The sequence below is a fragment of the Eleginops maclovinus genome, chromosome 18 (assembly GCF_036324505.1).
Source record: "Eleginops maclovinus isolate JMC-PN-2008 ecotype Puerto Natales chromosome 18, JC_Emac_rtc_rv5, whole genome shotgun sequence".
In the NCBI taxonomy this organism is placed as follows: domain Eukaryota; kingdom Metazoa; phylum Chordata; class Actinopteri; order Perciformes; family Eleginopidae; genus Eleginops; species Eleginops maclovinus.
Window position 1 is genome coordinate 2,069,157 of NC_086366.1, and position 15,468 is coordinate 2,084,624.

The window sequence follows — 15,468 nt, forward strand, 5'->3', positions numbered from 1 at the left end:
CTTATTTCACAAAGAGTTCAGTTCATCCACATAATCATGATGATGGATAGCCTGTGTTCCTATAAATATCAGCCTATTAATAAAAGTGTTCATTAAAATGTAAAAAAACAGGTATAATAAGCTTTTAATCAATCTTTTAGGGAGCGTAAATAAATCAACACGTTACGGGACCACTGGAGCGATGTGTTGGCTAAATAAAGGCTAAATAACAACAACATAACATGGAGCTACTGGCTGTAGGTAAAGAATACATCATTCATCCAAGCTCTCCAGTAACAGACCGGTAGAAAAAGTACATCTTTCAAAGTACCTGCACCCCGAATTGCACATTATTTTTATCCATACATTTAAGAAGTTTTCAGTATGTAAATTAGTCTCCTCAACAAGCTGTGTTGTGCAATAGCCAGAGGTGTAACTCTTGCACTTAAGTAAACTTTTAAGAGACTTGTACTTTACTGAGTATTTTATGCTACTTTTGTACTTCTGCTCCACTTCAATTCAAAGGGAAATCTGGTACTTCTGCTCCACTACCTTTATTTATTTAGTTGCTAGGCAGATTAGGACGAATGATGGTAAATATAATCTCCCTTAAATCAGACTTTAGTTCCCCTGCAGTAAATCCAGCAGCTACCCTGCAGTATACAAAGCCATTAGAACTAGCTGCACCTTTACCAGCTCTGAGAACACTTTAATGATCAATCATTATAAAACATATCAGAGATATTATTCTGAAATGGACCAATCAGACAATGACTACTTTTACTGTCGCTACTTTAAGTACATTTAGAGGAGAGTACTTCTACTTTCACTGGAGGAACATTTAGAATACTTTTACTGTGACAGAGTATTCCTACACTCTGGTACTTCTACTTTACTCAAGAACAAGACCTGAGTACTTCTACTTTACTCAAGTACAAGACCTGAGTACTTCTACTTTTACTGAAGTACAACATCTGAGTACTTCTACTTTACTCAAGTACAAGACCTGAGTACTTCTACTTTACTCAAGTACAAGACCTGAGTACTTCTACTTTTACTGAAGTACAACATCTGAGTACTTCTACTTTACTCAAGTACAAGACCTGAGTACTTCTACTTTACTCAAGTACAAGATCTGAGTACTTCTACTTTTACTGAAGTACAACATCTGAGTACTTCTACTTTACTCAAGTACAAGACCTGAGTACTTCTACTTTACTCAAGTACAAGACCTGAGTACTTCTACTTTACTCAAGTACGAGACCTGAGTACTTCTACTTTACTCAAGTACAAGATCTGAGTACTTCTACTTTTACTCAAGTACAAGACCTGAGTACTTCTACTTTTACTCAAATACAAGATCTGAGTACTTCTACTTTACTCAAGTACAAGACCTGAGTACTTCTCCCACCTCTGGCAGCAGCTGTAAAACTTGGAAATAACAACACCACATGGACCACATCTTTCTTCAAAGTGTAGACACATTTTGAGGTATACTTGAGGTATGCAGTCCATACCTTAATTCAACATCTATACTTCTTGCTTGAAAATGTTCTTTCCATGTGTGTTTGAATAGGGTCGTTTTTATACTCTTAATATGTAGTGCACAATGGCACGGGACCAATCATTGTGCCTTCATTACCGGCCAAATCCTTAATGAGGGCAAAAGATGAGTGGAAAATATGAGTTGGAGAGAAGAAAGAGGGGCGAGTGCAAAAGGATTTAGAAAGAGAAAGCGGGTAGGAGAGCATCTCTGACCTCTGGCAGTGAAAGTCAGTGGGTGTCTCTCCTCTGGGAGCCGTCTCTAGTGGAGCATTAATTAACCATTAACTCAGGCACAGGCCGGCACGGACAACCGCTGAATCTCCCCGGGCTGTGTCTCTGTGTGGCGCTCTGAAAGACTCCTTTTTTTACTGGAGAGCAGTGTGCATAATTTGCCCTAAAAAGAGTTGAATGCTTTGGGCGACAGGTTGGAGGAAACCATTAAAGAGAGCGAAGGGTTATGTCTTTATTTCTGACTCACTATTGCCTCTACAGGAACAAGCGGTATTACAAGACAAGATGGGCCGGGCTAGTCTGTTAGCATGCTAATATCAGAATATCCCTGCTAGACAAATATAGCGTGAGGTGCTAACGTCCCTTCCAGTCTAAATTAAGCCCCGCCCACTTCCAGGTGAAAATCCTGCATCAGAGCAAAGCGGAAAATAATCGTGTCTTCACGTCTTAAAGCTGCTGAGTCATATATTGCACCTCCAACAACGAATAAATCAGAGCTCTGGTTTCTTTACTTCCTCTCCAGAAAAAAGGAGAGTAAAAGAAAGGATGTAATTCAGAATCTCAGTTTCAGTGCCAGCTTTTTTTTCTGCTACATAAAAGACATACCTCGCTGGTGAATGTCTAAAGTATAGGCGGTTGCTAACAAGTGGCTAACTCTTTACACTTGAGACAACTTGACGCCATCAAGCTGAACATTAGCTGCCTTTTCAGCTAGAGACGTTAAGTCAGGTTCGCTAGTTATTTACTTTACAAAACAAATTGGATCATAAACCTGCTCTTGTTTTCTGCATTATTCCCCAAATCCAATGGAAAAATCCCATTTGCTTTAGTAGAGGGAATCAGGGTAACTAACTTCTTGGTCGGCCTGCACCACTCTATAAATGGACTGCTTGATGTTGAAATTAGAGGGAAATTCTATGCAAATTACCGCTAATAATAACGTGTGATAAAGCCACGAAACAAACTTCCTGGAATCCCTCTTTTCTTCGTCAGCTGTTCTGCAACTCACTGCAGGTCTTCCTGTATTCTGCTGGATTTATCCCCCTGCGATCTTCAGCGTTCATACGGTTTCCAGCAGAGTGTAAAGCAGTAAGGGGAGGAGAACTCCAAAGCCGGGTCGCTCTGCCAGGAAACGCTGGCTTAATCCATTCATGGTGAAAGTGGCCGCACCAGGTGAGGGGTTCAGGTGTCTTGTGCTACCAATGGACCAGCCAATTTACGCTCTATCCATGAGGCAATGACCGGATGAATCACGGTAGGAAGGAGTTCTGTTCAGCAGGAAACTGGGCTCCCCACTGAAGGCTACAGAGCTCAGAAATAATGGCTTTGTTTGCAGCGAATGAGGCTTGGTTTTGAATTGTGGTTTTGAATTGGAGTGATTTTTAGTGTGGGAAACTGCTGAGTTTGGTAAAATGGAAAGTATTTCCTGTTACTGCTGGAGGTATTTCGCAGAAAGTGTGCAGGGATTCGATGAAAAGATTCCTAAAGGGTCTACATTTTTCCTCACCTCACAGTAGCTCCATTTCTCAAGAACGAGAAATACCTATTGAATACCCATCCTATTCCAACTGCTTTAAAGAGTCCTCTCCTGCTGATGTTCAGGTGTATATCAGTATGTAGAGTCTCTACTTTAAAGAGTCCTCTCCTGCTGATGTTCAGGTGTATATCAGTATGTAGAGTCTCTACTTTAAAGAGTCCTCTCCTGCTGATGTTCAGGTGTATATCAGTATGTAGCGTCTCTACTTTAAAGAGTCCTCTCCTGCTGATGTTCAGGTGTATATCAGTATGTAGAGTCTCTACTTTAAAGAGTCCTCTCCTGCTGATGTTCAGGTGTATATCAGTATGTAGAGTCTCTACTTTAAAGAGTCCTCTCCTGCTGATGTTCAGGTGTATATCAGTATGTAGCGTCTCTACTTTAAAGAGTCCTCTCCTGCTGATGTTCAGGTGTATATCAGTATGTAGTGTCTCTACTTTAAAGAGTCCTCTCCTGCTGATGTTCAGGTGTATATCAGTATGTAGAGTCTCTACTTTAAAGAGTCCTCTCCTGCTGATGTTCAGGTGTATATCAGTATGTAGCGTCTCTACTTTAAAGAGTCCTCTCCTGCTGATGTTCAGGTGTATATCAGTATGTAGTGTCTCTACTTTAAAGAGTCCTCTCCTGCTGATGTTCAGGTGTATATCAGTATGTAGTGTCTCTACTTTAAAGAGTCCTCTCCTGCTGATGTTCAGGTGTATATCAGTATGTAGTGTCTCTACTTTAAAGAGTCCTCTCCTGCTGATGTTCAGGTGTATATCAGTATGTAGTGTCTCTACTTTAAAGAGTCCTGACATGATGTCACGTTGTTACAGAAGTAAACAGAGTGTGGTATAGAAACTACCTCTGGAGGGAACACATTTTAGCCTTTAGAGACCATTACATGCACTAAGACTTATAGAACAAACTACAGGAAAGAGAAGACCCTCAAGAGAGAGAGAGAGAGAGAGAGAGAGAGAGAGAGAGAGAGAGAGAGAGAGAGAGAGAGAGAGAGAGAGAGAGAGAGAGAGAGAGAGGATGAGGAGTCAATGATCTCGGAGCCGCTAACGATTTCCATGTAATTGCTCCTCGTCCACTCCTGGAGAGTGGACGAGGGGTGAAGAGGAGGAGGAGGAGGAGGGGGGAGTGCAAATAATGACACGCCATTCAGGTTCAACACTCACCTCTGATAATGATGGGATAGCCAGCCTTCTCTTTGTCTCTCTATCCTTACCCTCCTCCTCCCCTCTGCCAATATTTTCTCCTCACTCCAAATGTACTTTTGTCCCCAGTCGCAGGAGACACAATAGAAGAGAGAAAACTCTACGGAGTTTGATCCAAACCGTCTCTCTTCTAATATCTACTTTCCACCATTGCTTATTCTTCTTCATCAGGATCCCCATTAGCATTAGCATTAGCATTGGCGATTGCGTTACTGGCATAGTTTCTAGGGTTTCCCTAAGTGATTGCTCCCAGTTGTTTTTTGTCTCAGTTGACTGTCTCAGTTCCACTGACCTGCACCAGGAACCAGGAGATGATAACGGACACCCAGGGGTTTCCGCTGTGAGACGTCTTTTTAGCCGGAGACAGCACCTTACCTGCAGGAACGAAGGGGACATGTTTGTGAAAAAATATTCACATTTGAACAGACTGAATGTTCGACCTTTAAAACCAACGTCAGAGGAACCCTGAACGCACAATTTCATCCAACAAGAAGAATTTAATAAAAGTACCACTCTGTAGGTAATGGATCATTTCCTCCGCATCGCATACCAGCTGACATCTCTACATACACTGGGAAATGGCAAAGCATTTTGCTGGGCGACCAGGAAAGGAAATTCCTCTCTCTTTGCTGCAATTATCCAAACCCTTTACGCATGAATTTGAATAAGAGTCTTTTTTTTGCCATGTTCATGGTTTGGGACTCTTTATAGCCATTTTATGTCTCTTTAAGGACATTGTGTGTCTCTATGTGGTGGTTTTATGTCTCTTTAAGGACATTGTGTGTCTCTATGTGGTGGTTTTATGTCTCTTTAAGGACATTGTGTGTCTCTATGTGGTGGTTTTATGTCTCTTTAAGGACAATGTGTGTCTCTATGTGGTGGTTTTATGTCTCTTTAAGGACATTGTGTGTCTCTATGTGGACATTGTGTGTCTCTATGTGGTGGTTGTATGCCTCTTTAAGGACATTGTGTGTCTCTATGTGGACATTGTGTGTCTCTATGTGGTGGTTTTATGTCTCTTTAAGGACATTGTGTGTCTTTATGTGGTGGTTTTATGTCTCTTTAAGGACATTGTGTGTCTCTATGCGGTGGTTTTATGTCTCTTTAAGGACATTGTGTGTCTCTATGTGGTGGTTGTATGCCTCTTTAAGGACATTGTGTGTCTCTATGTGGTGGTTTTATGTCTCTTTAAGGACATTGTGTGTCTCTATGTGGTGGTTGTATGCCTCTTTAAGGACATTGTGTGTCTCTATGTGGTGGTTTTATGTCTCTTTAAGGACATTGTGTGTCTCTATGCGGTGGTTTTATGTCTCTTTAAGGACATTGTGTGTCTCTATGTTTGATGTCTCTTTTGGTTGTACTGCCCCTTTGTGTGGTTCGGCCCTTTGTGTAGTGTTATATATGTTTGTGATCAATCTGTATTTCTTATGTGTCGTTTTTCCCCTTTGTGGACATTTTGAGTCTCTTTCTGGTTGGTTTTCTTTGAGTGACATGTTGTTGGTGAAGGCCAGGGGACATGATTCAGTCATTGAATAACAACTCTTATGGCGATTTTAATGGCTCTGGATATCTCATCCTACAGGGTTCCTAGGAGAAATGCTACGCTACGAGGACAGAAAAATAAATCAAAATGGGAAGATTGTCTTGGCCATGGCAGAAAAAGGAGTCGTACCTGGCTCTACTTTTTTCTTCCACTGTTTACCTCACAATAAAATGGTTCTCAAACTTCCCAGGGCCATGAAATCCCCTCTGTTCCTGCCATTATAAACCTACAGTATGTGCAGTGTGTGTTTGAATCTGACAAGCCGTCAAAGCCATCATTAAACCCGCCTACCTGTACCTTAAACACCACTTCCACCCACACGTCTCATTGTGAGTGAACATTAAAACAGCCTCACCTTGAGCCTACGTTCCTGTGTCTCTTATAATGCACGATGCAGATTCTGGATCATTAGGCATCAGAGCAGTGTCTAACAGTACAATATACAGAATGAGTTCAAATGCACTTTAATAGACTGACCTAAAGAAGCTCTGAACATAGGATATAAAGAGTGAAAAGTAGGAGCAGTTTTTGAATTAAATCACAACTGAATCAAGGTAGTGTACGTACACATTGTTTAGGGTTATTGCAAGAGAAAAGCACCTGAAATAATGTGCACGTTTAGTCTAAGCAAAGCGAAAATGAGTGGGAAGCTTTCTCTAATACTTATGACAGCTGTTTGCATACAGCCTGCATGATGTTTCTTTCAAAGACATGTATGACATTTGTCTTGAATTTCATGGCAGATCTGCAAAGAAGAGCTATGAATAAAGATACCACTGGACAGGACATCTTCATTTGGTACGTTAATAAAGTCCGTACACAAAGAATGTAACGTGCTGGAGATAATCTGCCGAAGCTTTACGTGTTTCCTGGGAAATATCTTTAAGAGAAACTGTATTTTTATGAAGTAAAACCCTCCTGTTCTACTGCTCGGTGACACAACAGGAGAAATGAAAAATATAGACTCTTGTTCTTCCTTGTTATAAGAGGAGTTATACCTAAACAAAAAGCCGGACTTAATGAACTGTAAATGGGAGGATCTGGTAATGAAATGTATGGGATGGAAAAAATAGAAATGAAGTTCATTTCTTTCACGAAAGGTTGGAACACAACACATTCGAACCATATCCACCTGAGAATAATGACATATACTGAATGAAAGGAGGAGAAGAGCGAGAGAAAGAAGGCAGGAGGTGAGGAGGAGGGAGGCGACAAGTTTAAGAAGAAATTTCACAGCTGATGAAGGATGGGAATTAAATCAGAGCGACTTCAAGTCAAATCAATGCGGCTGAGAGGACTGCGTGAGGGAGAGAGACGCAGGACAGGGGGGAGGGAGGGGAGATTAGAGAGTTAAAGAAGAAATGGAAGAACAAACTCTCTGAGTGATTGTGTGTGTGTGTGTGTGTGTGTGTGTGTGTGTGTGTGTTTTGGAGCATTGACGCATCCATCTCTCTGTTTGCATAGGACAGTGACAAGGTTAAGCTGTGACCAGCATGCATGAACGACAACAACAAGAACACACACACACACACACACACACACACACACACACACACACACACACACACACACACACACACACACACACACACACACACACACACACACACACACACACACACACACACACACACACACACACACACACACACACAGTGTGGTCATACAAAGCCCCCCTCCTTTCAGAACATTACACATTTATGGTCCACAGTCATTGACTCTTAATTAAAGACATTAATCTAAGTTAACCCTTTCTGAGTCGCACTAATACAGCCGTTTGCCTGCCCTGACACACACACACACACACACACACACAGTTATACGCAAATCAATTTGCAACAGGCCGAACAAAAGGAGTGAGGACAGGATTAGGAAGTGGATCAGAGTCATTAATAACGGCAGAGCAGCGGCGGCGTGGATCGACACCCTGATGTGGGAATAGCTTTGTGTCTCTTCAAGGTGTTTAAACTTTCAGAGAGCATGAGGGTTATGTTGCTCTTTGCTTGATTACATTCAACTGGATGTACAGGTGTGTATGTACGTATATATATTTCATATTTTTAATATATAGAAACAGCCGTCTGTATCTCAAACACAAAGGAATTGACAATAAAGTTGACTTTGAATTTGACTTCTAGAACTTGTTTGCGAGGTAAACCAAAGTTCCAGCGCTGAATACCAAAAGGTAAGAAGGTAGAACACACACACACACACACACACACACACACCTCTTCAGGACAAGGTACACTGATCTGAATTTGGCCCATGTATTCAGGGTAGGGATGCACAGTTGGGATAATAAATAACTAACGACTACATTGCAATTATTTTGAAAATGAGGGTCTTCTTACCGAACAGGTCGTCCCGGGCCAGAGCGTAGAGGATGCGTGAGGCTCCGATCAGGTTGCTCATGGCAGCGGAGAGCGTGGAGGAGTAGATCCCGATGGTGACGAAGGGGTTCCAGATGTTGATGTCTCTCAGGAAGCCGTAGTCCCTCTGCAGCAGGACCCTGGGGAGGTTTGGAAGTGAATAAAAGAGAATACTTCACCAACCGTGCAGTTTGGTTCTGGTGTTCATTACCAGCAATTTTCAACGGAGAAAGAAAATCTGCTTTCAGTTTATGTCTGTTTCATGATGCCAAACTGTGGAAAAACGTCCATTGGATCTTAGAACAGCCTGCCATTGGATCTTAGAACAGCCCCCCATTGGATCTTAGAACAGCCTGCCATTGGATCTAAGAACAGCCCCATTGGATCTAAGAACAGCCCCCATTGGATCTAAGAACAGCCCCTCATTGGATCTTAGAACAGCCCTGCCATTGGATCTTGGAACAGCCCCCCATTGGATCTTAAAACAGCCCCCCATTGGATCTAAGAACAGCGTCCCATTGGATCTTAAATCAGCCCCCTGCTGGATCTCAAAACAGCCCCCATTGGATCTAAGAACAGCCCCTCATTGGATCTTAGAACAGCCTCCCACTGGATCTTAAAACAGCCCCCCATTGGATCTTAGAACAGCCTCCCATTGGATCTTAAATCAGCCCCCTGCTGGATCTCAAACAGCCCCCCATTGGATCTCAAAACAGCTTCCCATTGGATCTTAACACCGCCTCCCACTGGATCTTAAAACAGCCCCCATTGGATCTAAGAACAGCCTCCCATTGGATCTTAAATCAGCCCCCCGCTGGATCTCAAAACAGCCCCCCATTGGATCTAAGAACAGCCCCCCATTGGATCTTAAAACAGCCCCCATTGGATCTAAAACAGCCCCATTGGATCTAGAACAGCCCCCCATTGGATCTAAGAACAGCCCTGCCATTGGATCTAGGAACAGCCCCGCATTGGATCTAAGAACAGCCCCCCACTGGATCTAAGAACAGCCTCATATTGGATCTTAAAACAGCCCCCCACTGGATCTAAGAACAGCCTCATATTGGATCTTAAAACAGCCCCCCACTGGATCTTAGAACAGGAAACTCCATTGGAGATTTTGAAGACGGATATTTGTAATTTGGGGTCATTTTAGCGGTGTCACTGTTCTGTTTAGTGGTGATCTGTAAAGTCCTTTGGGCTGCATCTTGCATGAAAGCTGCACATAAAGTTTATTATATTATGAATTATTGAAACAGAAGCTTAGGAGTATATTCTGATAGCAGAAAACAAAAGAGGGAATAAAAGCAGCGCCTCCATCTCCTCCCACAACACCGCATTAAGATGCTCGACATGCGACACCAGAGGAAAGCCATCATCGGCGCCGCCATAAACGGATAAACGCTTCCTGTTATTACATTCATATCTGGAGATCAGAGTGGAGTGGTCCGAGAGGGTGTGTGTCATTTCAAACTCATTTGTTCCGGGGGGCAAAACGTGTCCAATGAAAGAGAACATGATTGAAGAGGAAGTGATGATTACTCTGCCGGAGAGCCTAATGATGAGATCCACTGTGTGTGTGTGTGTGTGTGTGTGTGTGTGTGTGTGTGTGTGTGTGTGTGTGTGTGTGTGTGTGTGTGTGTGTGTGTGTGTGTGTGTGTGTGTGTGTGTGTGTGTGTGTGTGTGGTAGATATGGAGGAAAAAGAAATCAAGAGGGTGCAGAAACCTCAGCAGGGTGCGCAGAATTGCCGCCTGCCCCCCCACCTCTTTTCAATACCACACAGCCTGAGAGAGAAGAATTACAGAGCCAAGTGTTTCTCTCTCTCTCTCCTGATCCATCTCAATCACACACACACACACACACACACACACACACACACACACACACACACACCCTCCATCCCCTCCCTCATCCTCTCTATCTCCCTCATCAATGATGTTTTTAAACCCATTCAAGGGTTTTTTTATTCTCTAATTTCTACCACTCTCGTTTTATTTCCAGTTATACCACTGTCCATTCTCTCTCTCACCCTCTCTCTCTCTCTTTCACCCTCTCTCTCTCACCCTCTCTCTCTCTTTCTGTTGTAATTAAGACGCTCATCACGTTTTCTTTCAGGTCCAGTGATTTTAATACTTATTATCATGGCCCTGTTGAGTATTGTTCACTCCATCCAAAGATGTGAGCACGCTATTAGTTCACATGGAGCCTGAGACACACACACACACACACACACACACACACACACACACACACACACACACACACACACACACACACACACACACACACACACACACACACACACACACACACACACACACACACACACACACACACACACACACACACACACACACACACACACACACACACACACACACACACACACTCAGCATTACCACAAATCAACTAAACAAAGGTTCTGCTGAGGAGTTAACATCAGCCTGGAAATTAGGAAATGCCAACTACTTTGTTTATTTGACTGTGTGTGTGTGTGTGTGTGTGTGTGTGTGTGTGTGTGTGTGTGTGTGTGTGTGTGTGTGTGTGTGTGTGTGTGTGTGTGTGTGTGTGTGTGTGTGTCTGCTGCAGTGAAAAGTTTATGAACCTTTGCTGTAATCAGACTCTCTGACATATTCATAACACCAAACAACTGTTCAGCGCTCTGATACGCAGCCGTGCATTGGAGGGGAGTCTCTCACACACACACACACACACACACACACACACACAAGTACACACACAAAGGTAAAATAAAATTAAAACTTTTTAAAAGGGTACAAAAAGGGATGAAGTTTTAAAGTATGTATGTGTGTGTGTGTGTGTGTGTGTGTGTGTGTGTGTGTGTGTGTGTGTGTGTGTGTGTGTGTGTGTGTGTGTGTGTGTGTGTGTGCTGATTGATGATGTGGGTCAGAACTTATAGACTGATTATTAATTTGGCTGATGTGCAGCAGGAGCAGAATAAATCTGGAAAAGCTTGACATTTTCAAACGGGCTCTCAAAAACAAAGCACTGCAAACTGGGTGACAGCGACGAATGATGGTGTGGTGTGTGTGTGTGTGTGTGTGTGTGTGTGTGTGTGTGTGTGGCTGTGTGTGTGTGTGTGTGTGTGTGTGTGTGTGTGTGTGTGTGTGTGTGTGTGTGTGTGTGTGTGGCTGAGCGAGCAATTGAGTTAACAACTCTATGTAACCCTAACCCAATGTTTCATTATGTTGTGTTTTTTATGTCTATCCATCGCCAACAGTATTGCACAATGTGACTGTGAGTGTGTGTGTGTGTGTGTGTGTGTGTGTGTGTGTGTGTGTGTGTGTGTGTGTGTGTGTGTGTGTGTGTGTGTGTGTGTGTGTGGTAATTATTGATCAGATTATCCCACTGAAATGAGCTCTGCCTTCAGAATAAAGAGAACAAAGCGAGAGTTAGATTAGAGCGAGAGGAGGAAACAAAGGAGGCAGAGATGGAGAGGACGATCGTCCCCCCGCCCCCGCCCCCCCCCACCCAGAGGCTCATGTATTTACCATTTTTATTGACGGCCTCATTTGTGTATTCATCAGTTAATCAATCATTTCACACATTAACTGGAACACTATGGATTAATTATCAGGACTTCTTAATGAAAGATGAAGTCTAACAAAGAGTTCAGTTACAATCAGAGTCTGAATACTGGATTCATCCCTGGGGGTGGGGGGGGGGGGGGGGGGGTGAGAGATTTTAGAAAAGAATAAAAAGGATAAAATTAATTTAAAAAATGTGATTTAATTTTTTGCCTATGAAATAAAGACATTAAAAAATAAATACATTTTTAAAATATATTTATATAAAAATGGCTGCTAAAGTAAAAATGTGCAATAAAAGATAAAACAAATCAAGATATTTATATAAAGTTACTTTAAAATAAAAGATCAAAGAAAAGAAACAAGAATTGATTCATTTTATAAAAGAAAAAATACAAATATTTATTTTAATAAACAAGGTGTGAGAAAAACGACAAAAAATAGAAGTAAATAATAAAAATGTGTTGAAAAAAACAAGAAATAATGTGCAATAAAAAGATTTGAAAATCACATATATTTATAAAAATCTAATAAATGGAAAAAATTATACATTTATATAAACATTAGAGGTTAAAAATGTGCAATAAAAGATTTAAATACAATACAAATATTAATATAAACCCAAGTTAAAGGAAGAATGTGCAATGAAGAGATAGAATAAAATCAAGATGTCCATATAAATCTAAGAAGTTCAATTCAAAATACAAAATAAAATAAGAGAAAACATTAAAAAAAATGTTTTAAACCTAAGAAGTTAAAAGAAAAGTAGGTAATCTTAATCATTAAATTAATTATATAAATAAAAAACATCTATTTAATAAAGTTAAATGTTTATATTAATGTAAACATGTGCAATAAAAGACAACAAATACAAATATCTATATAAACCCAAGTTAAAAGTAAGAATGTGCAATGAAAAGATGAAATGAAGGATGTAGAAAAGAGGTATTTAAATGACATAAGAAGTAAGTTAAATGTCCAACAATGATCAAATAAACACTGAAATAACCCATTTTATATACAGATAAAGTATAACACATATAAGTGTTGAATTAGTGGCAAAGATATTCCTGATAATAACAGCAGCAACAGCTCCCGTTCTGCTCGTCTCTCAGAGGGACAGGTCCCCCCCCCCATCACGACTAACACACACATCCAGGATCATCTGCTTTAACGATCCTGGAGAGAAAAGGCTCCACAAAGTCCCATAAAAGCTGGAGTGGGATCACAGCTAGTTAGCGAGGCGGCCCGGCTTATGGCTAACATCACTGTTATGCTCATTGCTCCATTACGGGACCATTTGTGTCCCTGTGATACGGACATGATGGCCCTGGAGTCAATACTGCAGATGTAGGAAAGCAAAGGTTAGTCCCTCTAATGAATCCCTCCATCAGCATTACAGGGACAGCAGTGCCGGGTTTCTCTGGCCTCGTCCTCCCGTCTGTAAACAGGTGTGGGCGGATCAGATTACAGCTGATGACCGTCATTATCTGTGCTTTTGTATTAAAGAGACTCTAGGTTTTAACTGGTTTCATCAGCAGATATCCCCTTTAAAATGTGGCAGACCATACTTATAAGAGCACTAAAGCGGCACTAATCAATACCCTCTGTATAACCAATGAATGCAATGATGATGTGTAAGGGTTCTCTAGAGTGAGAGAGAATTATTGCCCATTTCAGAACTACTACAGAACCGCCACTGATTTTACAATTCCATTTCATTTCCAATTCAATGCGGTATCAATTCAATTAGAAATATATCTGTTACAATACCAGAATTACCTGGATATGAAACAGTTTCCTGTAAAACCAGTGCTTTACGGGGAACCCTTTAACTCTGTGCGACATAAGAAATATGAACATCAGCAGGAGAGGACTCTTTAAAGTAGAGACACTACATACTGATATACACCTGAACATCAGCAGGAGAGGACTCTTTAAAGTAGAGACTCTACATACTGATATACACCTGAACATCAGCAGGAGAGGACTCTTTAAAGTAGAGACTCTACATACTGATATACACCTGAACATCAGCAGGAGAGGACTCTTTAAAGTAGAGACTCTACATACTGATATACACCTGAACATCAGCAGGAGAGGACTCTTTAAAGTAGAGACTCTACATACTGATATACACCTGAACATCAGCAGGAGAGGACTCTTTAAAGTAGAGACTCTACATACTGATATACACCTGAACATCAGCAGGAGAGGACTCTTTAAAGTAGAGACTCTACATACTGATATACACCTGAACATCAGCAGGAGAGGACTCTTTAAAGTAGAGACACTACATACTGATATACACCTGAACATCAGCAGGAGAGGACTCTTTAAAGTAGAGACTCTACATACTGATATACACCTGAACATCAGCAGGAGAGGACTCTTTAAAGTAGAGACACTACATACTGATATACACCTGAACATCAACAGGAGAGGACTCTTTAAAGTAGAGACTCTACATACTGATATACACCTGAACATCAGCAGGAGAGGACTCTTTAAAGTAGAGACTCTACATACTGATATACACCTGAACATCAGCAGGAGAGGACTCTTTAAAGTAGAGACACTACATACTGATATACACCTGAACATCAGCAGGAGAGGACTCTTTAAAGTAGAGACACTACATACTGATATACACCTGAACATCAGCAGGAGAGGACTCTTTAAAGTAGAGACACTACATACTGATATACACCTGAACATCAGCAGGAGAGGACTCTTTAAAGTAGAGACGCTACATACTGATATACACCTGAACATCAGCAGGAGAGGACTCTTTAAAGTAGAGACACTACATACTGATATAAGAGAGGACTCTTTAAAGTAGACAAAGAGAGAGAAAGGGAGGCAGGGAGGGAGTTAAATGCTCTCAGGGGAGTAGACTGTGGTTAAGGGATTATTAAATGGGATCAATAACTAACAAGCTCTGTGTGCACTGCCTCCTCCCTCTCTCGCTCTCTCTCTCTCCCTCTCTTCTCCCACCCTCCCTCTCTCCCTCATGCACATCTCCATCGTCTCATTTTAAAATGTTTATCACGTTTTCCCCCGACACTCTCATCTCATTTTACGGCCGCTCTCCATTACACCATTTCCAATTTTCAGCCTCTCCATTCAGTCGTTCTTTTGCATCAACCGGCAATTTCCCTCCACTTGTTAGTGTAACTCCATCATCTGCCCGCCGTACCCGTAACAAGGGGCTGAGGAATATTAACAGGCATTTTATTTTCTGTTATTCAGGGTCAAACAGCTCTCAGGAGAACAGGGGGGAACAAGAGGGACACAATGAACCTGTGATATCCTGTCCCAGATCACAAGGATGCAAAGGACCTCAAATCCAGATCCGAAACACAACTTACGCTCTAGCTATTGTGCATTAAAAAGGGAGGGAATTCAGTCAGTCGCCACTCGCCTGCTGGCTGGAGGCTGGATGGGTAAGACTGGCTGTCCGGGGGTGTGCCTCACAGTGGCGGGCTGAGTTTGTCTGGCTAGCAAGTAGCATGC

General features: G+C 41.8%; 1 protein-coding gene across 1 annotated transcript in view; it reads right to left on the reverse strand.

The window, feature by feature from the left end:
* The window catches only part of zgc:153039 (uncharacterized protein LOC767698 homolog), a 61,594-nt gene that overhangs the window by 29,583 nt on the left and 16,543 nt on the right, over positions 1–15,468 (reverse strand). The window contains exons 7-8 of the mRNA XM_063907659.1: positions 8,386–8,543; positions 4,784–4,866 (exon numbers count right to left, since the gene is read on the reverse strand). Coding sequence (XP_063763729.1) covers positions 4,784–4,866; positions 8,386–8,543 — 241 coding nt within the window. The remainder of the gene's footprint in view (positions 1–4,783; positions 4,867–8,385; positions 8,544–15,468) is intronic.